The sequence below is a fragment of the Piliocolobus tephrosceles genome, chromosome 6 (genome assembly GCF_002776525.5).
Source record: "Piliocolobus tephrosceles isolate RC106 chromosome 6, ASM277652v3, whole genome shotgun sequence".
NCBI classification, from domain to species: Eukaryota; Metazoa; Chordata; class Mammalia; order Primates; family Cercopithecidae; genus Piliocolobus; species Piliocolobus tephrosceles.
In genome coordinates, this window is record NC_045439.1 from 100,201,643 (window position 1) to 100,226,007 (window position 24,365).

General features: G+C 51.7%; 1 protein-coding gene across 1 annotated transcript; it reads right to left on the bottom strand.

Moving 5' to 3' along the window:
- Positions 1 to 1,610: 1,610 nt before the first annotated feature.
- ANPEP (alanyl aminopeptidase, membrane) lies at positions 1,611 to 23,846 on the bottom strand. The gene is made up of 20 exons (XM_023187229.1): positions 23,161 to 23,846; positions 22,528 to 22,670; positions 22,282 to 22,421; positions 21,696 to 21,822; positions 21,458 to 21,612; positions 21,091 to 21,204; positions 20,850 to 20,993; positions 20,644 to 20,709; positions 20,441 to 20,506; positions 18,649 to 18,821; positions 18,325 to 18,401; positions 16,636 to 16,769; positions 16,470 to 16,525; positions 14,789 to 14,936; positions 10,253 to 10,344; positions 9,669 to 9,779; positions 9,377 to 9,544; positions 7,668 to 7,808; positions 7,200 to 7,281; positions 1,611 to 2,219 (listed from the first exon to the last, which is right to left on the bottom strand). The coding sequence occupies exons 1-20, from the start codon at positions 23,820 to 23,822 to the stop codon at positions 2,067 to 2,069; spliced, it is 2,952 nt and encodes a 983-aa protein (XP_023042997.1). The 5' UTR covers positions 23,823 to 23,846; the 3' UTR covers positions 1,611 to 2,066.
- Between the last annotated feature and the right edge of the window lie 519 nt (positions 23,847 to 24,365).

Genomic DNA, 24,365 nt, shown 5'->3' on the forward strand with positions numbered 1-24,365 from the left:
CCTGTGGTCCCAGCCACTCGGGAGGCTGAGGCAGGAGAATGGCGTGAACCCAGGAGGCAGAGGTTGCGGTGAGCTGAGATCCGGCCACTGCACTCTAGCCTGGGCGACAGAGCAAGACTCCGTCTCAAAAAAAAAAAAAAAAAAAAGATGGTGAGGCTGGCCCCTCCCACAGCTGGTCCCCAGAAGGTCAAGTGCCAGCCACAGCCGCTGGGTACTGGCGACAGGAAGGGTTGGCCCAAAGTGACCGGTGGAGCTTAATCTGGGGCGGCCCAGGGAGCCTCTTGGCTGGTGGAGGGACAGTGCCCCATCACCGGGGCTGGCCTCCCGGCTTAGCCAGCCCTACTCTTTGATGTGCGGATGGTGGTGGGGGATGGGGGACCTTCCTGCCCCAGGCCTGCCTGCTTCTCACAAGGGGGAAGAGGCTGGTGGGGCTAGAGCCAGGAGACAGGGCCAAGGGTGATAATAAAACCCAGCTCTCCTTATGTGTCAGGCCATTTGCTAAGTACATGTATCTCCTTCGATCCACACGCCAGCCTAACAGCTCTGACACTGCCTCGTTGTGCAGGTGAGACTGAGGCTTGGGCATGTAGGTCCCTTGTCTAAGAAACTGAAACCAGACCTGCTGGACTCCAGGATTCCAGCCTGCGGAGCTGGCCGTGGGTGTCTGTTGGAGCTGACTCCTAAGGACCCCTATGGCTGTTCCTGCCTTCTCCCCCTCTCCTCAGCCTTGGATGTTCAACTGGGACTTGCGGGGCAGAGGCTGAGGGGAGCCTGCCACAGTCTGGCTCCATTTGTCAAGAAATGCCCACCAGGGCCAATGTATGTGTGGAGCTGTGCGGGTCCCAGACCTTCTCAGAGTTGGCCCTGACCATCCTCTGCCCCAGGCAATGTGGAGGGCACAGCCCCCACTTATGAGCCTGGCAAAGCTGTCCCCACCCCATGGCTTGCCTGCTCCTCAGCCCAGCCCTTCCCTGTGTGCTGCTCTAGAAAACAACCTCTTTATGCATTGGTACCCGCACCCCACTCCACCCTTCCACCACGGAAGACTGTGGGGCGTGCGCTTGGCCGGTGAAGAGTGGCACCAGGTCTGGGACCCTGCGCTTGCTGCCTCCACTGCACAGAACTGTCCCACATTGTCCCAGGTGTCCTAGGTGTTCCTGTGGGGCAGGAAGAGGGGCACAGCACCCTGCACCCTTGCCTCATGTTAAGGAGGGTGCTTCCTGAAGAGCACTCCCTGCGCTCTGCCAGGGCCCCTCTCACCACTCACTGCGGGAGCACTGGGTCCACAGCTGCCCACCCTCCACCTTGTGATGCCTCCCCACCACCCAGCATCTCCGGCTGCCGTCAGAATAGGGATAAAAGGAGACCAGCAAACTGCCCGGCTAGCTCAGTCGACAGAGCATGAAAAGGAGGCCGGAGTCCTGCAGGCAGACACGGAGGCATAGGTGCAGGGCACCTGCAGGAAGGGCCAGCAAGCTGGGCACGACTCCCCTCCTGTGCTCTGGGGTCCCAGGCTCCACGATGCTCCGCATGCACCCAGCTTCCCTCCACCTGGCCTCCCCAGCCGCTGTGCTGACCCACTCCTGCTTTAGTTTAGTAATGAGTCTCACTCATCTAGAAATCCTTTATTTACATTTTCTCTTAGAAAAAAAAATATACAGATCTGCTGCCCTGTTGATTCCTCAGATTTGGGGTCCTTAGGGAAAGGTGACAGAGGGTACAGGGCGGTCCCCCGCAAGGCTGTCCATTGTCCATCGAGAGCTGCTGCTTATCTGGCCCTGGAGCTGGGCTTCCCTGAGATCAGCCCCAGGGCCCTGGGCGACAGGCGCCATGCCAGGCCTAGGGCGGAGTTGGCATGAGAGGCAGGGGCCGGGAGGTGCTCAGTCAACCTGGTCATCAGGAACTAGACTGGCTCACAGGCAGAGAGAACGTAGGCTTGAGACTTTGTCCTTGAGGGGAGGACACTGGTGCCTCGGGCTCCAGGAATGGAGGCCCTGCCACCAGCCGCTGGGATGGACACACGTGGGCACCTTGCATGGGGGCCGGATGACTTCAAGGGCTGAGAACTATTTGCTGTTTTCTGTGAACCACTGGAGCACCACCTCCTTGTTTTCCTTCACCCACTTGATGTTGGCTCTGGTCTTCTCCAGGGCTTGCTCCAGGGCCCGGGTGCCTGAGCCGAAGCCTGTTTCCTCATTGTCCTTCTTGAACTGCTCCAGCTGCCAGAAAAACAAAGATCCTCAGCCCCGTCTGGGTCCCTAATACAGCCTTGAGGAGGAGCTCTCTCAGGCCTCTGGCTTCCCACTCCCACTTTAGAGTCCCCATGGATGGGACCACACCAGTTCTAGGGATAGAGAGGACGTCCGCCTTGTTCCTGGGCAAAGTCCTTGTCAACACAGAGGTTGCAAAATGACAATCGCAGGCAAAACCTGGCTCAGATAGATTCTGGCCTTCATGTGTAATATTTCATTATAATATCAATCCCATCAAGAGAGTAGAGAGGGGCTAATGAAGCAACCAGCCAAATCTAAAATGTGGAAATTTCTACACCACAAATGATGCAGTTGCTTCAATAAATAAATGCTTTTTTAAAAAAATACTCCTACAAATTAGAAGAGTTACCAGTCCTGGAGGTTCTAGCCAGGGAATCATCCAAGAGAATGAAATAAAAGGAATCCAGAAAGGAAGAAGTAAAACTATGTGTATGACATGTTTGCACACATAAAATTTTAAGTAATCCACTAAAAAAACTATTAGAACTAATGATTTCTGCAAGGTTGCAGGATACAAGAGCAATACACAAAAATCAATTGTATTCCTATACACTAGCAATGAAAAACCTGAAAATGAAATTAAGAAAACAATTCCGTGTACGATAGCATCAACAAGAATGAAATATTTAGGAATAAATTTGACAAAATGAGTGCCAGACTGGTATGCTGAAAACTACAAAACATTTTTGAAAGAAATTAAAGAACACCTAAGTAAAAAGAAAAAAGACCCAGATAAATCTGTGTCCATGGACTGGAAGATTTAGTATTATTGAGATGCCTATAGTCCCCATAGTGGTCTAGAGATTCAATGTCATCCCATCAAAATTTTAACTGCTTTTTTTTTTTTTTTTGCAGAAATTGATAAGTGATCCTAAAATGCATAAGAAATTACAAGGAATCCAGAATAGCCAAAACAGTGTTGAAAAAGAACATAGTTGGCCAGCCTGGGCAAGATGGTGAAACCCTGTCTCTGCAGAAAAATACAGAACATTAGCCAGGCATGGTGGCATGTGCCTATAGTCCCAGCTACTCAGGAGGTTGAGGTGGAGAGACCACCTGAGCCTGGGAAGTTGAGGCTGCAGTGAGCTGTGATCTCACCACTGTACTCTAGCCTGGGCAACAGAGTGAGACCCTTTCTCAAAAAAAAAAAAAAAAAAAAAGCAAATTGGAGGACTCACACTTCCCAATTTTAAAACTCACTACAAAACTACAGTAATCAGGACAGTATGGTGCAGGCATAAGAATACAAATGTAGATCAATAAAATAGAATTGAGAATCCAAAAAGAAACCCTTACATTTACAGTCAATTGATTTTCAACAAGGTTGCCAAAACCATTCAGTGGGAGAACAGTCTTTTCAACAAATGGGACTTGGACAACTGGATATCCATATGCAAAACGAATGAAGTTGGACACCAACCTCATATCATATACAAATATTAAGTCAAAATAGATCAAATGCCTACATTTAAGTGAAAACATAATAAAACTTTTTTTTTTTTTTGAGGCAGAGTCTTGCTCTGTCACCCAGGCTAGAGTACAGGGGCGCAATCTCGGCTCACTGCAAACTCCACCTCCCGGGTTCAAGCAATTCTCCTGCCTCAGCCACCCGAGTAGCTGGGATTACAGGCGCCTGCCACTGCGCCCAGCTAAGTTTTGTATTTTTTAGTAGAGATGGGGTTTCACCATCTTGGCCAGGCTGTTCTTAAACTCCTGACCTTATGATCCACCTGCCTCGGCCTCCCAAAGTGCTGGGATTACAGGCATGAGCCACCATGCCCAGCCAATAAAATGCTTAGTAAAAAACATTGTCAAGTCTTTTGTGGGTTTGAAAATTTTTTTGAAATAAAAAAACATAAGTATAAATCTTCATGACCTGGGGTTAGACAATAGTTTCTTAGATATGACACATAAAGCATAAGCAACCAAAGGAAAAAAAAACAGATAAATAGGATTTCATCAAGATTTAAAACTTTTGGGTATCGAAAGACCTATCAAGTGAGTGACAGGTCTTATAGAATGGGAGAAATACTTGCAAACCCTATCTCTGATAAGAGTCTAATATTCAGAATATATGAAGAACTTTTACAATAAAAAGACAACCCAATTTTAAAATAGCAAAAGACTGGGCACAGTGGCACACGCCTGTAATCCCAGCTACTCAGAAGGCTGAAGTGGGAGGGTTGCTTGAGCCCAGGAATTTAAGGACAGCCTAGGCAACATAGTAAGACCCTCTCTCGAAAAGAAAAATAGTTTTATCCATTTCTCCAAAGATATACAAATGTGTATAAGGCCAGTAAGCACATGAAATATTCATCATGTAATTACTCATTAGGGAGATACAACTGAAAACCATAATGATACCACTTCCTACCCACTAGATGACTATACTAAAAAAGGGGGGAAAGGGAGATTAAGTGTAGACATAGAGCAATTAGAACCCTCATATGATACATTGCTAATAGTAATGGACAATGGTACCCTTGCTTTGGAAAACATTTTGTCAGTTTCTCAAAAAGTTTAAACACAGAGTAACCAAATGACCCAGCAATTCTGCTCCGAGGTGTATACCCAAGATAAATTAAAACATGTTTGTACAAAATTTGCACGTGAAGGTCCATGATATTCATAATAGCCAGAAGACTGAAACAACGCAAATGACCATCAATGATGAGCTGAAAACAAAATGTGGTACATCCATGCAATGGAACATTATTCAGTCATAAAAAGGAATGATCCCTGCTACCATATGCATGAATCTTGAAAACATTATACTAAGTGAAAGAAGGCAGACAGACACAAAAAGGTCATGTATCTATGATTCCATGTTATGAAACATACAGAATAGGTAATAAATCCATAGAGACAGAAAGTATATTAGTGGTTGCCAGGGGCTGAGGGGACCAGGTAGGAATGAGGAGTGACTGCTAATGAGTACGAGGTTTCTTTTTGGTGTAATAAAAATGTTCTGGAATTAGACAGTAGTGATGGTTGTACCACGTATTTTTTTGTTTGTTTGTTTGGTTTTGGTTTTTTGAGACAGGGTCTTGCTCTGTCGCCCAGGCTGGAATGCAATGGCACCATCTCGGCTCACTGCAACCTCTGCCTTCCTGCTTCAAGCGATCCTCTCACCTCAGTCTCCCAAGTAGCTAGGATTACAGGTATGCACCACCATGCCCAGCTAACTTTTGTATTTATGTATGTATGTATTTATTTATTTATTTATTTAGAGATGAGGTCTTACGAGATTGCCCAGGCTGGTCTCAAACTCCTGGGTTCAAGGGATCCTCCTACACTGGCCTCCCAAAGTGCTGGGATTACAGTCATGAAGCACCCCACCCACCCCACCTTGTTAGTATACTGAAAACCACTTAAAATGGTGAGTTTGATGGTTCATGAATTATATATCAATTTTTTTTTTTTTTTTTTTTTTAGACAGTGTCTCACTCTGTCACCGAGGTTGGAGTGCAGTGGATCAATCTTGGTTCACTGCAACCTCTGCCTCCTGGGTTCAGGCAATTCTTCTGCCATAGCCTCCCAAGTAGCTGGGACTACAGGGACCCCCACCACCACACCCAGCTCATTTTTGTATTTTTAGTAGAGACGGGGTTTCACCATGTTGGCCAAGCTGGTCTGGAACTCCTGACCTCAGATGATCCACCCACCTTAGCCTCCCAAAGTGCTGGGACTACAGGCATGAGCCACCATGCCCAGTGAATTACATCTCAATTTTTAAAAAAGACAAACTAAATCCAAGTTGAGTTTGTCAAGCTTCTAATTCAAACATATATATCAACTGTAAAAAGACCTTTTATAAACAACTCAGAAAATTTGAATATGGCTTGGGTATAAGATGATAGTAAGAAGATAGTCATTTTCCTGGGTTTGCTAAGGACAGTGTGATTATGTTTTAAGAATGCCTTTATTGCTGGGTGCAGTGGCTCATGCCTGTAATCTCAGCACTTTGGGAGGCTGAGGTGGGTGGATCACTTGAGGTCAGGAGTTCGAGACTAGCCTGGCCAACATGGTGAAACCCCGTCTCTACTGAAAATACAAAAAATAGCCAGATGTGGTGGCGCATGCTTGTAATCCCAGCTACTCGGGAAGCTGAGGCAGGAGAATTAATTGAACCTCGGAGGCGGAGGTTGCAGTGAGCCGAGATCGCACCACTGCACCACTCCAGCCTGCATGACAGAGTGAGACTCAGTCTCAAAAAAAACAAACAAACAAAAAAAAGAATGCCTTTATTTTTCATAAGACTAAATTATTTAGAGGTAAAATTATATAGTGTCAGTGATTTGCTTTAAAATTGCCCGCCCAGAAAGAGTACTGGCAAAATGTTGATAATTGTTGAACCTGGGTAATGGGTACACGGAGGTTCCTTATACCATTCTTTCCTTTTGTGCCTATACGAAAATCATCCCAAGATGAATTTTTTTTTTTTTTTTTTGAGACGGAGTCTCGCTCTGTCGCCCAGGCTGGAGTGCAGTGGCACCATCTCAGCTCACTGCAAGCTCCGCCTCCAGGGTTTACGCCATTCTCCTGCCTCAGCCTCCCGAGTAGCTGGGACTACAGGCGCCCGCCACCTCACCCGGCTAGTTTTTTGTATTTTTTAGTAGAGACGGGGTTTCACCGTGTCTGCCAGGATGGTCTCGATCTCCTGACCTCGTGATCCGCCCATCTCGGCCTCCCAAAGTGCTGGGATTACAGGCTTGAGCCACTGCACCCGGCCTAGATGAATTTTTATTTTTTTAATTGAATTACCAACACTTCCAAAGTCTGGCTACTTGGCTTCCTCTGTAAATGAGGAAGGCCTGGCGGCGTGGAGCCTGTGCTCCCTCAGGGCCACTGTCGGGGAAGAATGCAGTGCCCCTTTGGCCTGCGAAGGAAGTAGGCAGAGCCCAGGGCTGGGGAATGACTTCTTACCTGCTGCAGCTCATACTCGGTGGAGAATCGTTTTGTCACTCCCTGGATGAGGTTGGAGAAGGAGAACGAGCCACCACCATAACTGCAAGGAGGGAGAGAGGTGAACGGTGAGGGAGGCCGGGAACTAAGGAGGCTCATCCTCACACCTACTGGAGAGGGAGCCATGATTATAGAGGAGATGAAATGACACGCCCTGGGAGACCCCACCAGGACATGGGGGAGTCACAGCTTGAACACAGCTCTGACTGCCGAGTTCCTCACTCCCCTCTCTTTTTCCTTCCAAATGGGAAAAGGGATGGCCCGTACCCCAGCTTGTCTTTCCATTCCTGCCCCCACCCTAGCCCCCAGGCTTGGCTGATTTTTGTCCACTCCTGGGCAGTGCCCCCGGCGTGTCTTACGTGCACAGACCACCCCTTGGGGTCCCAGCCTCAGCACTCGCTGTGCCTGACACCCACTCCACAGACTCACTCATTAAAGAGCTTCTTCCAGTTGCTCTGGACAAAGTCCCAGACCAAACTTTGCCCGATGACGTTGTTGGTAATGCTGATGATGGTAGAGGTGGCATCCTGCTTCCGGATTAAGTCGGGGTTCAGGGTGTAGCTCAGGTACCTAAGAGGGCCAGATGCTGAGTCAGCTACTGCTAATTTCATAAAGAGCACAACTTTTGAAAATCAACTGGATCAATAGGATGTGTGCTATGATTTCCAGTTTTTAATGATAAATGTTTTTTGTGGCTTCAGGCTTTGCATCTTGAAAGATTTTATAATAGAATATAAAGTAACAGAGTAAAGGTGAAATAGCTATTAAAATGAATCAAGGCTGGGTGTGGTGGCTCACACCTGTAATCCCAGCACTTTGGGAGGCCGAGGTGGGCAGATCACGAGGTCAAGTGATCGAGACCACCATGGCCAATATGGTGAAATCTCATCTCTACTAAAAATACAAAAAATTAGCTAGGCGTGGTGGCGTGCTCCTGTATTCCCAGGAGGCTAAGGGTGAAGTATCACTTGAACCCAGGAGGCAGAGTTTGCAGGGAGCTGAGATTGCACCACTGAACCCCAGCCTGGCAACAGGGTGAGACTCTGCCTCAAAAAAAAAAAAAAAAAAATCAAAACTCATCATTTTATAAACAACTGAAAAATAAGTTGGGGAAAATACATCAATTCTGTTGAATGAGTGTCTAAACGTAAGCATTTTGCAGTCTCAAAAATGAATCAATTATTTTAAATAAATCCTTTCTTTTCAAAAGCAGCTGAAAGGAATAAGAAAAAAAATTATTCATTTGAGAAGAAAATGAGTCCTTTGGGGAACTTTCCATGGGGGTTTTGATGGGGATAAAGAGACAACCAGGGCTCAAAGCAGGCTTCTTAAACTTATTTACAATATTTCTTTTTGCATTTTTTAAAAATTTTGAAGCTTTCAAGTTTTACTCTCGCTCCTTCCTTCCTTCCTTCTGTCCGTCCTTCTTTCTTTCTTTTCTTTCCTCTCTCTCTCTTGCTTGCTTGATGGAGTCTCACTCTGTCACCCAGGATGGAGTGCAGTGAAGCGATTTGGGCTCACTGCGACCTTCGCCTGCGGGGTTCAACTGATTATCCTGCCTCCCAGGTAGCTGGGATTATAGGCATGTGCCACCACGCCCAGCTAATTTTTGTATTTTTAGTAGAGATAGAGTTTCTCCATGTTGGCCAAGCTGGTCTCGAACTCCTGACCTCAGGTGATCCATCCACCTCGGCCTCCCAAAGTGCTAGGATTACAGGTGTGAGCTACTGCACCCTGCCCAAGGGTGGCTCTTCTTTACTGCATCCAGGTGATGGCATATGAGGCACATGGTTGGAGGTGGGGACCCTCATCCAAGGGCTTGAGGGAGTGCCCAGCTGGACGTTTGAAAGGACCCAAGTCCAGCTATGCCAGAGCCTTTGACAGAAGGGGACACGAGTTGTTGTTAGGTAGAGGCTAAGGGGCCACAGCAGCTAGGAGCAGAGGACATGGACCCAGACCTGAGTCCGGATCTCGTCTCTATCACTTATTAAAGCTTCTGGTCTGCATCTGGAAATACTGCCTCCACCTTAACAGGTCTGTGAGGGTCACGTGAAGGATCTGGCAAGGAGTGTGGAGACCTGCCTGGTTCTCCAGGTGGGGAGGGGGCTCTCGCATTCCCACCTTGCCCCAGGACTCACCTGTTCAGGATCCACACCTCGTTACTGCAGGCCAGGGCTGCCCGAAGCTTGTCGGCCTCATTGACCAGTGTGGCATTTCGGAACTGCTCCCAGGCGAAGTCCCACTCCTCCTCACCACCCTGGGCAATAGCGTTGCAGTAGACGGTGGACCGCAGGTTGGGGTGGATCCTGGCGTGGTGTAGGGAGGTCAGATGTGGAGCAGCAGCAGAGAGGGTGGAACAGGGGTGTCCTGAGGGCAGGGCTGTGGGGGGCAGATGAAGACTGGCAGAGGAGGCGCAGGGGAGACACTCACGGGTTATTATTGGGGTTCTCCATCCACTGCTTGAAAAGCCCAGAGACCATCTCCTCACACTCTGGAACTCCATTGGAGCAGGCAGTGCTGATGGCGTTAATCTCGTTGTACCTGCCCCAGGGGTGACACGTGGTTAGCACACCTGGCCACCTCCAGCCAAGATTCACCTCTTGACACACAATCCCAGGCCGGCACCCTGCCTAAGGCTCTGTGGCCTAACTGGCCCTCTGGGCCCCCGGTATGTGTTTTGTGCCTTGGGCCTGAGGTTCCTTGGTCCCCAAAGCAGCCCAGAGACCCAAAAGGGCAGAAACAGGCTCCAGCCCCAGTTTCAACACCTGGAAACCATATAACTTTCAAGCCAGTGGGATGAGCTTAGAGTTTCAGTTTGGGTCTTTGTATAAAGAGGTCCGATGGGCCCACAGGCCACATGGAGCCTCAGGGCAGGGCCTCCGTGCTCCTGGGTGGGGGTCTCTCCCTGCCTGGTGCCCCCGCATCGAAAGCTGCGGCAGAGAACACTGCCAGGATGTTGCCTGTGACTCTCTGGGGTGCCCAGGACCTCCAAACCCATGAGAGGTCCCACTCACTGGTCCATCAGGTTTTCTGGGATCTCCCTCCAGTTGTTGGTATTATCTCTGAAGTGAATGAAGAGGGGTGTGACCTGCTTCTTCAGGTAGTTCTGGGGAAAAGAAAACATGAATCGCATCAAACATTCATGCCTGACCTGCCTGGAGCCCCACGGAGCCTCTGATGTTGGGGGGCAGGCAGTGGCAGAAAGGTCAGAGGTCAGGGCCTCACCTGAGGCCAAACAGTGCTCGAAGGGGCCCTAGAAGTCTAAAGTTCAAATAACTGAGCTGAGTTTCTTTCTGCTTAAAGCCTTAGTCAGTTCCAATATTCTTTATCTAAGGGTAACCGTTTCTTAATATAAAATGTTGGGTTTTCCCTTCACAATCATAAATATTCCATGATTTTCCAGGTGCAGTGGCTCACACTTGTAATCCCAGCACTTTGAGAGGCTGAGGCGGGTGGATCACCTGAGTCCAGGAGTTCGAGACCAGCCTGGGTAACATGGTGAAACCCCGTTTCTACTAAAAATACAAAAAAATTAGCCTGGCGTGGTGGTACACACCTGTAATCCCAGCTACTTGGGAGGCCGAGGCAGGAGAATCGCTTAAACCCAGGAGGCGGAGGTTACAGTGAGCTGTAATCACACCACTGTACTCCAACCTAGGTGACACAGCACGACTCCATCTCAAAAGAAAAACAAACAAACAAAAAAACAAATTCCATGACTTATTGTGGGGAATTTAGAAAACACAGAGAAGCCTGTACAGAAAATAAAACACACCCAGGAGCTCACCAAAACTATAGTTTCAACATTGGTGCATTTACACCTTCTTTTTTCTATACTTTTTTCTTTGTTACTTAGCATAATCTGCACATGGCTTTTTTCTCCTAACATTGTAGTGTAAGCCCCACCCCATGCTAGTACAATCCTTTGTGGACTCTGGTTTGACATGCGGGTTGATTTCTGTGCCCACCTGGATCCACATCCAAATGTAAGAGGAATAAACCCCCAATAACAAAGAACAGCAGAGGCAACAGCAGATGCAAGGTCAACATAGTTTAGGCAGCTGGGATGCGCAGAAAGAGAGATGTACCAGGCTTGGCAGAGTGGGAGAATTTGCAACGGAGAATCTGCAGAAGGGGAGACAGAAGCAAAGGAACTTGCTGTGACAAGACTCAGAAAGGGACAAGGCCAGGCATGGTGGCACATGCCTGTAATTCCAGCACTTCGGGAGGCTGAGGCGGGCGAATCACCTGAGGTCAGGAGTTTGAGACCAGCCTGGCCAACATGGTGAAACCCCAAAGCTACTAAAAATACAAAAATTAGCCAGGCATGGTGGCGGGCATCTGTAATCCCAGCTACTCAGGAGGCTGAGGCAGGAGAATTGCTTGAATTCAGGAGGTGGAGGATGAAGTGAGCCAAGATTGGGCCACTGCATTCCAGCTTGGGTGACAGCAGGATTCTGTCTCAAAAATAAATAAATAAATAAATACAAATTAAAGGGACAAGTCAGCAAGGGACAGAGGGGAGGTGAAGACTGCAAACAGGAAGATGAAGTCAAAGTCTACAGAAGGAGTCATTCAACCCCCAAGTCCCCACTTCCCTCCTTGTAGAGGGCAGTACCCCTCACCACCCCCATGAGAGAGATTGAACCAGGAGACTCAGAAAGTGGGGTCACCAGACCACAGTGGGAGGATTGCTGGATTGCAAAGAGGGTCAGAGGTGAAAGTTTCCATCCTGAAAGGCGGCACCCCAATTCCCCTCCCTCCTGTGTCCCAGAATGGGAGTACTACCAGCCTCATTGCACAAGACAGACGCTCACTCTCTGGAAAAACTGCATGGTCTCAAGAGAACAAACCCATGGATACTAATTTTTGAAGAGTTACTCGGCCACCCAGTCACCTCGCAATGAGATCCCCCAGACAACACACTCTACCTTCTCATGGAGCTTCCAGTCACATTTTGTTTGTATTCCTCTCAAATCCAAAGGGGTGGCTCAGCCTCCAACTTGAAAAGAGGCCAAAACAAACACAAAACTCAAGAGGAAACGAGTCAATGGAAAAAAAAAAAAAAAAAAAAAAACTTCGTAAGAGCCTGTAATAAATATCCTCCGAGAGTGAAGAGAAGATATTGCATAGGATGCTGGAATCAGAAAGAGCACTTGGAAATTTAAAAATATGACAGAAGAAATGAAAACAATTTCTAGGTGAGGTGGTGTACAAAGCTAGGGAACCTCCCAGGGGGCAGAACAAAAAGTCAACAAGCTGGAAAACAGAAGAGAAAAAGAAAACTAGAGGATGAAAGCAAGAAAAATAAGCTGGATTTACAGGGGTTCCAGAAAGAGATAACTGGAAAAAAGGAGGGGAATAAAGTTTAAAGAAACAATACAAAATCTTCCAATACTAGATGATGTGAATGCCAGTCCTGATTGGAAAATGTAGATGGAGAAGAGGCCCAAACCAAGGTCCACCAGGACTGAGAGATGCTCCCAAAGTTTCCAGAAGGGAGGAAAACTAGTCACATTCAAATAACTGGAAATAAGAATGGCTCTGGGCATCTCATCAGCAACATGACAAGCCTGACATCAGTGGAGCAAAACCTTAAACATTCAGAGGAATAATTTCCCATCTTGAAACTTCTAAACTCAGCTGAACGCTCAATCCTGTGTGAGAGTGGAGTAAAGACATTTCAGATGATCTACCCCAGAAAAGCCACCTCTCATGAACCCTTTCTCAAAAACTCCTGGAAGATGTACTCCCCTACGAGAGGAAAAAAAAATCAAGAAAGAATCTGTGGGACGCAGAAAACACAGTAGAGGGAGGCACCTCCAAGCATGGGAGCTGTGTGGCAGCTCTGGAAGAGAGCAGGCAGAATAGGACTCCAGGAGGAGTTCAGTTTCAAAACTGGGCTGGGCACAGTGGCTCATGCCTGTAATCCTAACACTTTGGGAGGCCAAGGAGGGAGGACTGCTTGAAGCCAGGTGTTCCAGACCATCCTGGCCAATACAGAAAGATCCCATCTCTACAAAAAAATTAAAAATTTTAAAAATAGCTGGGCATGGTGGTACACATCTGAGGTCCCAGCTACTGGAGAGACTGAGGCAGGAGGATCCCTTGAGCCTAGGTATTTGAGGATGCAGTGAAGCGTGATTGCACTGCTGCACTCCAGCTTGGGCAAGAGAGTGAGACCTTGTCTCTAAACAAACAAAAACTTGACCTATTGTGTGATACATTTGTAACTGTGTACAAAAAAAGAAACATAAACATAGTACTCTACACGGCTCAGCAGAGAATGCTATTTAGATAATCACAATAAAGCAAATGCTTAACACTGATTTGACTAAATATTATGATTTAACTACATTAGGAGGATGGGGGAATGTGGGGAAGGCAGGTAAGAAGGTTGAAACTTCATTTACCAAAATATCTCATTTACCATAATGGATATTAATTAAAAGATAATTGAACTTTTTTTTTTTTTTTTTTTTGAGATGGAACCTTGCTCTGTCACCCAGGCTGGAGTGCAGTAGCACCATCTTGGCTCACTGCAAGCCCCGCCTCCCAGGTTCATGCCATTCTCCTGCCTCAGCCTCCAGAGTAGCTGGGACTACAGGTGCCCGCCACCACGCCTGGCTAATGTTTTGTATTTTTAGTAGAGATGAGGTTTCACTGTGTTAGCCAGGATGGTCTTGATCTCTTGACCTCATGATCCACCTGCCTCAGCCTCCCAAAGTGCTAGAATTACAGTCGTGAGCCACTGTGCCCGGCCCAATAATTGAACATTTTTTAATGAAAAAAGATCTCTTCAAGCATGATTTAATGGCTGCATATTACACCCTCAAATGAATATTCTACAGTTTAACCAATCTTCAACCTTTAGACATTTAAGTATTTATGTTTTGTTTGCTTTTTGTCTTTTATAAACTGCTGCAGTGAGCATCCTATGGGTGTAGCTTATTCATCCAGAATAAGCCTGAGTTTCCTTTTGGTCTCCCAAGTGGGAGCCTCAGCCCTCAAATAGGCCCCTATGCTCAGCATTAAAATACTCCAAAGTAGCCAATACCCACATCTCCCTCATAGCGCAAGTGGACTGGCCGGGCAGGTAGAGGCCTGCCCATCTTACAGAGGAGTTAACTGGGTCTGAGAAAGGGTTGCCCAAGGCCACACAGCTGGCAAAAGACAAGTCTTCTGGCCCTCAGCATGGTGGCCCTTTCTGTGCCTTCTGAAAGCATTCATTCTCCATATTTCAAGTCAACAAACTTTGCTGAATTCTCCACGACCTTTATTTTTTTGCCCCACACAGCCTCCTCACCTCCTCAGTGCCTGCTCACTCACCTTGATGTCCGTCCATCTCAGTCTTTCACCTGTGTGCTCTCAGGAGAGAACCTGACAAGGCAATCTTTCTTTCTTTTTCTTTTTTTTTTTTGGTTTTTTGTTTTGCTTTTGAAGGTTCCCTGACCAGGAGCCCAATAAGCAATAGTCTATTAACTTCCTAATAGTGCACTTTCAGGCACTGGGGAGAACTGGTTTTTGAACCCTGCCATGCACCTCCATACCTTCATGGGGCCATAGACCTCGGAGCGGTCGAACATGAGCTGGAAGTAGCTCAGGCTGCTCAGGGCGGCCTCCCAGGGCATGTACTCTGTCTCTTCAGTCAGGAAGAGGGTGTTGTTCAGCGCCAGAGTGACAGGGACCTTATGGGCACTGGGAATAAACAGAGGGGCCCAAGTAAAGCACCCCTACCCAGCCCAGCCACAGACTAGGAACCCCAGCCCAGGCCCTCAAAGATGCTCCACACCCCGAGGTCCCCTGTATCCGCCCCTGGAGCCTGAGGTCCCAGATTCCCAACTGAACCAGCTCAGGCATTTGCCATGGAAAAGGAGCTACATGGCTGCTGGGTGGTGCCACAAACAAGGCCCCATCCTCACCCATTGCCAGTCCTCCTCCCTTGCTTATTATCCCCATTTTACAGATGAGGAAACTGAGGCTCAGAGAAGTGAAGTGACTTGCCCAAGGTCACACACCTCACGAGAGACAGAGCTGAGATTCAAAAGGGCAAGAAACCCGTGTTCTTAACTCTGCCCATTTCTTCTTACTTTCTGGGCACTCTAGGCCTTTCTTTCTCCTCTTCCCCCGCCTTCTGTACACATTTAGCTCACAAATGTCCTTGTCTATGGGTGACATCACTCATGTCCAAGAGCTTAGAGTACCTCACCCCAAGCAGAGTAGGTGCTCAATAAGTACCTGTTTATCCATGATGCATCCCTTCTGCCCTGTAAAGCCCAGATTTTTGGCACCTAGAACAGTGGCCTGGCACAGTCAGCCTTCAGGAAAAGCTTGGTGCAGCCGGGTACGGTGGCTCACACCTATAATCCCAGCCCTTTGGGATGCCAAGGCGGGTGGATCACCTGAGGGCAGGAGTTTGAGACCAGCCTGGTCAACATGGTGAAACCCCATCTCTAATAAAAATGCAAAAATTAGCCGGGCATGGTGGCACATGCCTTTAATTCCAGCTACTCAGGAAGCTGAGAAGGGAGAATTGCTTGAACCCAGGAGGCGGAGGTTGTAGTGAGCCAAGATCACGCCACTGCACTCCAGCCTGGGTGACAGAGCAAGACTCCATCTCAGAAAAAAAAAAAAAAAAGGGGGTGGGGGGGCATGGCCAGGTACGATGGCTCATGCCTGTAATCCCAGCACTTTGGGAAGCCGAGGCGGGTGTATCACAAGGTCAGGAGTTCAAGACCAGCCTGACCAACATGATATGAAACTCTGTCTCTACTAAAAATACAAAAATTAGCTGGGTGTGGTGGTGCAGCTATTTGGGAGGCTGAGGCAGAGAATCGCTTGAACCTGGGAGGTGGAGGCTGCAGTGAGCTGAGATCGTGCCACTGTACCCCAGCCTGGGCAACAGAGCGAGACTCCACCTCAAAAAGAAAAAAATCAAAAACGAAAACAAAACAGCTTGGTGCTGTGGAGTAGAGCACGGCTTTGGAGTTGCACAAGCCTCTGTCTGGCTGTCATGAACTACTGTGTGACTTTGGGCAAGGTGTCACATTCTTTATCTGTGAAATGGGTGTGTGGGGACCCGGGGAGGGACGTCCAGGGAGCGCAGGAGCTCACTGCACAGCGCCTGGCATACAGGAAGGGCAACAGGAGGAGCAGGGGCCCTCGTTGCAGACTCCGACTTGCTGAAGTCACGAGCCTCTGCAGCTGAGCCAGGAAGGCGAGACCACTCACCGGGCCAGGTTGAAGGCGTCATTAATGATCTGTGCCCGATTGATGACAGGGATGGCCTAGAATGCGAAGCACAGCATGTGACCATGGGTTGGCTGTGGGTAGCAGGCCTTGCAGTCTGGGGCCTGTCCTGGGGCAGGGGGCAGGGCGAGGGGTGGCAGATACCCACCAAGTGGTTTGTCTGCAGCTGAGTCTGAATCTTCCTCCAGTTCTCTTCGTCGTAGTTCACCTGGTAATAGCCCGTCACATTGAGGTTCAGCAGGACCCACTCACTGCCTGATGTTCTGAAGAGTTCGTCCTTGGCTGTGGAGAGGGATGAGACCTGGGCAGGGCTGCTCAGAGGCCATGGGCTGACCCTTGGACCTCTTGTAAGAGCAGCTGCCCCTGCAGCCTGGCACCACCTCACCCTCAAGCTTCTGGGGTGATGCTAAGGGTGGGGAAAGAAGGGGTGAAGAACTGGGCTGCCAGTGGCTTCACAGACCATAAGCCCATGAGGATGGCATGCCACTCCAAACCTCAGCACCTGCCCTGCCTCCCCAGGCTCTGCACAGCCAGGCCAGCTGCCAGGCCGCTCACACTCAGCAACCCAGGCTGTTCCTCCTCCTTGCCCTCCTCCACACTCCATCACACCTGTCACCCAAGTGGGAACCACAGGCAGCTCCTCCTCTCCCTTCCCCTCCCATTCACCCAGTCCCCCGGTGCTGCTGTCTCTTCCTGGGGCTGAGTGCCCCTTCTCCCTGTGGGTCTCCCTCCTCCCTCGCTCCTCCCATACTTTGTTGCAGCAGTCAGAGGTCAGGGTCAATAGGTTGCTCATTTCCCACCTGCCCCATCCACTGTCTCCTGCAGACCCTGGGGCCCTTGGGGACCAGCTTTATCTCTTGTGCACACCTGTGCCCTAGCCACACTCAGTCCCCACACTCTCTCCTACCTCTATCCCTGGCACTTGCTATCTCCTCTGCCTGGAATTCTTTTCTCTGCCACATTAGCCTGCCTGATTCCTATTCTTCCTCTAAGACTCAGCTCATCTCCTCTGGGAAGCCCTCCCTGACCTCTCTGATAAACTCGAATCTCCCTTATTCCTGGCTCCATGTCCCCATACCTCACTCGCCCCAACCACAGACTCTGAAAGCACTCAGCACAGCACTAGATTGCCTCCAACTTCTTGCCCTCCTTCATCTGTAGCCTTGGCCAAGGCAGAGGATGACTTGTCATGCCCTTTGCTTCCTCAGTGCCTGGCTGAGTAGAGCTACTCATAACATGTGCCAGGCACTACTTTAAGCATTTTATGTGGATTCTCTTTTTTTTTTTTTCTGAGACAGAGTTTCGCTCTTGTTGCCCAGGCTGGAGTGCAATGGTGCAATCTTGGCTCACTACAACCTCCACCTCCCAGGTTCAAGCAATTCTCCTGCCTCAGCCTCCCGAGTAGCTGGGATTACAGGCATGCGCCACCACACCTGGCTAATTTTGTATTTTTAGTAGATATGGGGCTTCTCCATGTTGGTCAGGCTGGTCTCGAACTCCTGACCCCAGGTGATCTGCTCGCCTCTGCCTCTGAAAGTGCTGGGATTACAGGCGTGAGCCACCGTGCCCGGCCTAGGATTCTCTCCTTTAATCCTCACATAACCAATGGAGTACTGCTCTTAGCCTCATTTTATAGATGAGGAACTAGAGACCAGAGAGGGATGGTAACTTGTCCAGAGTCACACAGCAAGGCAGCAGCAAAGTGCAGACTGGAACCAAAGAAGTCAACTCCATTTATTGAATGGAATGGAATGGCCCATCACAGCCCTCAGAACATGGGCCAGGAGCTAGGAGTATGGGGTGGGGGCTGCTGCCCACAAAGGTAGGGCTAGATTACCATTTACTTCCATCAGCCAGTAGTCCTCCTGCTGTCTGCCATCTTTGATGGATGTGATAGGCACAAACCACAGGTAACTGCAATTAAAGACCCAGAGGTGATGAGAGACAGCAGTGTGGTCACTGCCAGTGAGGAGCAGCTGTCCAGGTTCCCAGCTTCTGCCCAACTCTGGCACCGAGTGCCCCTGATCTGCTGGCCCTGGAGGGAGGGTTTGTCTACAGTGGCTGGGGCTGGGACCACAGGAGGCCAGTCCTACTATGGTCCCTTAGTAACTGTCCTCTATCCCACCCACCTGACCATGCCTCAGTGACCCCATCTGCTCACTTGAATTCTGAGGGGCGGGTAACATTGGAATCGGGGTCAAGGAGGAAGTGCTCCTGGGAAAGGCTCCCTGTGCTGGTATCCACCGTGATGACCGGGAAGCCCATCTGCAGGGTCCAGCGGTCCATGATGTTGTGCACGGTGTTGGGGAGTTGGACAGACCGGTTGTTCACAGCCTGTGGGTGGAGCGAGAGGGCGTGGCCATCAGTGGGCTGCCACCCTCCAGTCCCTGCCATCCAGGGCATCCCCTGCAGATTCTCGCCTTGACCCCGGGGGGCCACTTGTATGGGAGGTCTGGGAAGGGCACTGGGCTGGGAGCCGGAAGCTCGGGTCCCATCCAGCTCTGCCTCTCCTCAGCTGCTCGGTGCTGGACGAGCTGGAGAACTTCCCAGCAAATCTATATGGCCCCCCATTCTGTGGTCCACCCTGAGGTGTGTATGTCAGGGAGGACGTGCCCAGGATGCCCATGGCTCTTCCTGAACAACACTGGGAGGATGACAAGAAAGAGAAGAGATGAGGGAAAGCCAGTGTTCGGCTGTCACAGGCAGGGGCGGGGGACGGGGCCCTGGGGGTCGCATGAGGGAGGTGCACTCGTACTGGGGTGTGGGGCAGGGCTCAGGGGCACTGTTGTTTGGATCTTCGCTCATGTACCTGCATTGCCTTTGTCATCACAACAGAAAGCCAACATCATTTGTTAATAACTGAAGAAAGGAATCACCTAAGAACAGGGCCACACAGAGGGCAGAAGAGCATGTGGGGAGGAACCAGCTGGGGGCCGTGGGCCCGAGGGGCTCAGGAAAGAGGAGTGAGAGGGAGGGAGGGTACGGAGGAGAGGTTGGCTTCAGAGGGAATGCAGAGGGGAAGTTGGGGCAGGTCAAGGAAGGCAGTGGGGGAGACCCAGGCAATGACAGTGTCATTTTGTCAGCAGCATCTCGGGGTTGGGGGGTTGGAAATTGCCCAGCAGGGACCTGGACCCCAGCTGTGACTCTGTGATGACAAGATCCTGGGTCTCGCTTCCCTAGTGAGACTGGCCCGGACTGAAAGTGCAGCAGCAACAGTGGGGGAGAAGCTGGATGGGAATTTGGGGCCCAGAACTCTGGAGGGGCTGTCGGTGAGGAGAGGGCATGTCTGTCCTCTGGCTGAAGAGGCTGGCATTGGGCAGGGCTGCAGGGAAGGGGTGGGGGGCAGTTGTCAGGGAGCGGAAATGATGGGGGCAGGATGGAGAGCAGGTGGACTCCAACCCCGGGGGAGGCGGAGGAGCGGCGGCCTCTGGGGGAAGGCAGGAGGGTGCAGGCAGTCTGAGGGCTTGCCCCACACACTGGGACTGTGCGGGGTCTAATGGAGAGGAACTCGAGGCGGGGCAGGGGCAGAGGGCAGAGTTCCTGCTGAGGGTGGAGCTATGTTCAGAGACGTGCCTGGAAGGTGCCAGCGGGGGCACAGGGCAACCAGGAGTGGGAGACGATTGAATGCCCAGCTCCAGAGTTCCAGGCGGGTTTGGACTTGGGAATCATGAGGGCAGTTTCCTCACCACCAGGAAGGGGCTCTACAGCTCCCAACAAGGAGCCCACTGTAGCCTGAGGTGAGATGCAGGCCAGGGCCTGGACCACGGCCTCACTCAGACACCTCCTGCAAGGAGCCATCCTGGTGCCCACTACAGGGAGGAGCAACGGAGGCTCCATCCACCCTGCAGGGCTGGTCAGCTGGACCCATTCTCTTATACACATGCTGCCCCCAGGCACCTTCAGCATCTCAAGACCCCAACAGGATGGCTGTGGAGGGGCTGGCTGCTACTGACCTCCTGCAGGTGGTCCCACAGGTTCCGGTAGATGGTGTTCTGGTAGGCAAAGGTGTGGAGGTAGGACTGTGGAAAGACGGGGCACAGTGAGAGCACAGCTGGAGCCCCCCAGTTTCCCCCTCTGTGGTGGGCTGAGGCCCAGGTCAAGGGCCAGAGGCAGAAGGAGACCCACCCTCATGGCTGGCCCAGGGTACAGTACTCACTGCCAGGCCCTGCTTGAATACATCCTCGGACAGGAAGCTGGAGAGCATCCTGAGGACTGAGGCGCCCTGGGGAGGAGGTGTAGGGGATGCTCAGAAGGCTGTGCTGAGCCACCAGGACCCTGTGCCCCCAGACCCCAGCTTCAGCAAGGCCCCTCCAGGCCAAGTTCCCACCTCCCTCGCTGTACCCCTCGAGGAGCGGGCTGCACCTTGCTGTAGGAGATGGAGTCAAACAGCTCACTGATCTGGGCCGGCGTGTTGATCTCCGAGGCAGGAGTGGACAGCGGGTGGGAGGAGGCCAGTGCATCCACGGCCATCACATGGTACACTTCGTTCAGCACTATGAGGTCTTTCTGCAAATTCCCCAGGGCCATCAGCAGACTGGCCTGGTAGCGGTGGCCCAGGTCTTTCTCCATGCCCCCTGCACTGGACCCCAGGGCAGCTGCTCACCAAGTTCCAGGTGGGCTCCGCATAGTCAGCACCCAGGTACTCCACGTAGGAGGCAAAGCCCTCGTTCAGCCACAGGTCATTCCACCACTCTATGGTCACCAGGTTCCCGAACCACTGCAGGGGGAGGGGTCAGCTGGGCAAGCCACGCCCAGGCCAGGCACTGAGAGTCCCCAGAACTACCCTCCCCAGGGCTGGCCACCTGCCAGGCACAGTGAGGACTTCACCAACCCCATCGTGACCCCTTCCTGCTGCCCTGCCAGGCGGCACCCTCCTCCCTTCTCAGCAGTCTGGGACGGAGCCTGGACCTGCACCCTCTCCTCCTGGAGCCCCTGTTTCCTTCTCTGCACTCCCCAAGATGGGGGTCTACCTGGTGGGCCAGCTCGTGAGCAATCACAGTGACCACCCGCTCCTTGTTGCTGCTGGAGGAGGACAGGGGGTCGAACAGCAGGGAGTTCTCCCGGTAGGTCACCAGTCCCCAGTTCTCCATGGCGCCGGCATTGAAGTCAGGCAGGCCAATCTGGTCTGGGGAGGCGAGGCCATTGGCAGGATGGCCTCCGGGAGTGGAATTCCAACCACTGCCTCCCTCCTCAAGGACCCCCACTCACCTGATTTTGGAAGTGGGTAGGGTGTGTCATAATGACCGGCAAAGAAGTTAAGGATGGGGCCTGTCACGTTCAGGGCATAATCGCCGTGGCCTGCCGCAATGGCACTGGGCCGGGCCCAGATCCGGATCTGCAAGGTGTGAGGAAGAAGCAGGCCAGGGGCCCCTGTTTGATCCTGGGGCAGGTGGGCTGGGTCCCAGGGCCCAGTGGGCCGGGGGGATCCCCAGTGGGCCAGGGCTGGGGGCCAATCAAGCTAAACCTAGAGACCTGGTCAGCAGAGGGGAACGCTAGGGGGGCCTGGAAGCTGTGGGTCCTAGAGAAGGGCCTTTGGAGAATACCAATCATCATAGCCACCGTCTGTCTGGTACTGGTGGGTCAGGAACTCCCTTCATGAGGAGAAATCATTGTTTTCACTTTTCAGGTGCAGAAATGGAGAACCAAAGAACAAGGCACTTGCCCGAAATCACTCAGAGCTGGGATTCAAACCCTGGCCTAACGATTCAGAAACTGGTACAGGGATGAAGAGAACAGGAGGACCCCTCAAGCCAGGGCCAGCCCAGGTGAAGGAGAGATGGGCCCAGCCTCATACCAAGACATCATTGGATGCCTGCTTCTCCACATAGTTGAACTCGCTGACAATGAAGGCCAGCAAGTATGTGGACATCTTGGGCGTGGTGTGGAACTCGGTGACATTCCAGTCGGAGTCTTCTGGAAATGGGGTGCTGGGACCTGGGCAGGGAGTATGCAAGTGTGTGAAGATGCATCCTCCTGCCCCGTACCCCAGCCCCAAGGTGCCTGCCCCCTGGCTGTGTGGCTCCAGGCAGGGCCCACTCACCTTTGGGAAGCATGTTGGACAGGGCTGTGAGGTCCTTGGGGTGGATAAGCGTGATGTTGAACTCGGCCTTCATGGCCGGTTCATCGAAGCATGGGAAGGACTTCCGGGCGTCTGCGGCCTGCATCTGCGTTGTGGCCACCACCCTGCCCCAACCAGAAAGTTAGAGGGTACGCCAGGGCTGGCTCTGAGGATGCTACCAGGCATGCAGGGAAAGGGGTCCATGGAAGGCTACCCCAGCCTAACCCCTTCTCCTGCTCCTGCCCCCGCCTCCCCCAGGAGCCTCCGGAGCCCTGCCAGGCCAGCTGACTGCTGGAGATGGGGGCTCCTTCTGGATTCGGGGTGCCAGCAAGCTCTCAGGGACCTTGGGTGAGTTTCTCTCCTGAGCCTCAGTTTTCCTGCCTGTTCAAGGGACACTCCGTCCCTCATCCCCAGCTTCCTGGTGAGGGGTGGGGAAGCCCTCCCAGTTTGGTGCATTGGCAGCTGCTCTGCCAGCAGCTGCAGGTGAAGCCATGGGCCAGCCTCGGGCTTCACAGGGTTCAAAGGCCTGCAAGCTAAGTGCTTCCTTGGCCCTCAGAATCCAGCCTTGCCTCAGCACCTCGGATCCACCCCCGGGGCAGCCCAGCCGCAACTCACTTTTTGACATTGCCCTCCGTGTACTCGCTGCGGTAGAAGCCCGCCAGGTCATCTGCCAACTCCCCCTCGAACGTGCTGTCCATCTCATATTGGCTGTCCTTCACCAGAGAGCCCCTGAGGTGCACCACCAGGTACTCGGTGGTCTCCACCAGCTCGGTTCTGTCGATGTCGGGGGGCTGGGAGCCTCCCACGCCACGCAGGACCACCATGTGCCCCTGGTTGAGGGTGTAGTTGAGCTTCTTGCTGTGGATGATGATGACGTCGGTGGCCTCCTTGCAGGTGAAACGGACGGTACTGTTGCCCTTAAAAATGTATAGGCCCCTGTTATCGGGGGTGAGGAACGGTCTCAGCGTCACCTGGTAGGAATCGGGTTTCAGCGTGTCGGGGAGGCGGTAACGGTTCCACAGTACGCTTTGGTCCAAGGTGGTGGCCGAGGCGGGGTTGCTGGTGGAGGCCGAGGTGGGGTTGGTGGTGGCCGAGGTGGGGTTGCTGGTGGTGGCTGAGGCAGACGGGGTGGTGGAGGTCTCGAGGGAGCTCTTGGCATTCTTGTTCTTCTCCTGGGAGTACACCACTGACAGAGCGATGATCGTGCACAGGGCCGCCACGCCCAGGAGGATCCCCAGGATGCCCAGGGACTTGGAAATGTAGAAGCCCTTGGCCATGGTGACAGTGGGGAGGCAGCTCGGGGAGCCTCAGACCAGGCAGAGAATGGAGCAGCCCCAGGTTGGGCTTATATCCCTGAAGGGGAGGAGCCCTACAACAGGCAGACTGGGCAAAAATTAACCAGGGCTCCAACAGGCGAAGGTCACTGGACTGGGCAGGGGCAAGCTCCGCCCGGGGAGAGGAGATCCAGGAACGGTGTGTGGAGCTGGGCTCCGGGGTGCCTGCTGGAAGCAAATAGTGTCTGGTTACAGGTTGGGGGCGGCCTGGGATCAGGCCCAAGGGCTGATGGGCAGGCTGCCGGCTGCAGGCCCAGCGGGCAGAGCAAGTGGCCAGGTGGCATTGCACTGATCTGCTTGAGACCTGAGAGGGTGGGAACAGCATCAGAACTGAGGTTAGAGTCAGGGAAGGACTTCCCAGAGGCAAGAGGTGGGAGGTGCACAGAGAAGGGTGGGGGCAGTTCCCGGCTCCTATAAAGAACACACTGGGGTCACCCCTTTGGATGCCAGGGGTTCCTCAGTGACAAGCTCCCAGCCTCCCTTTCA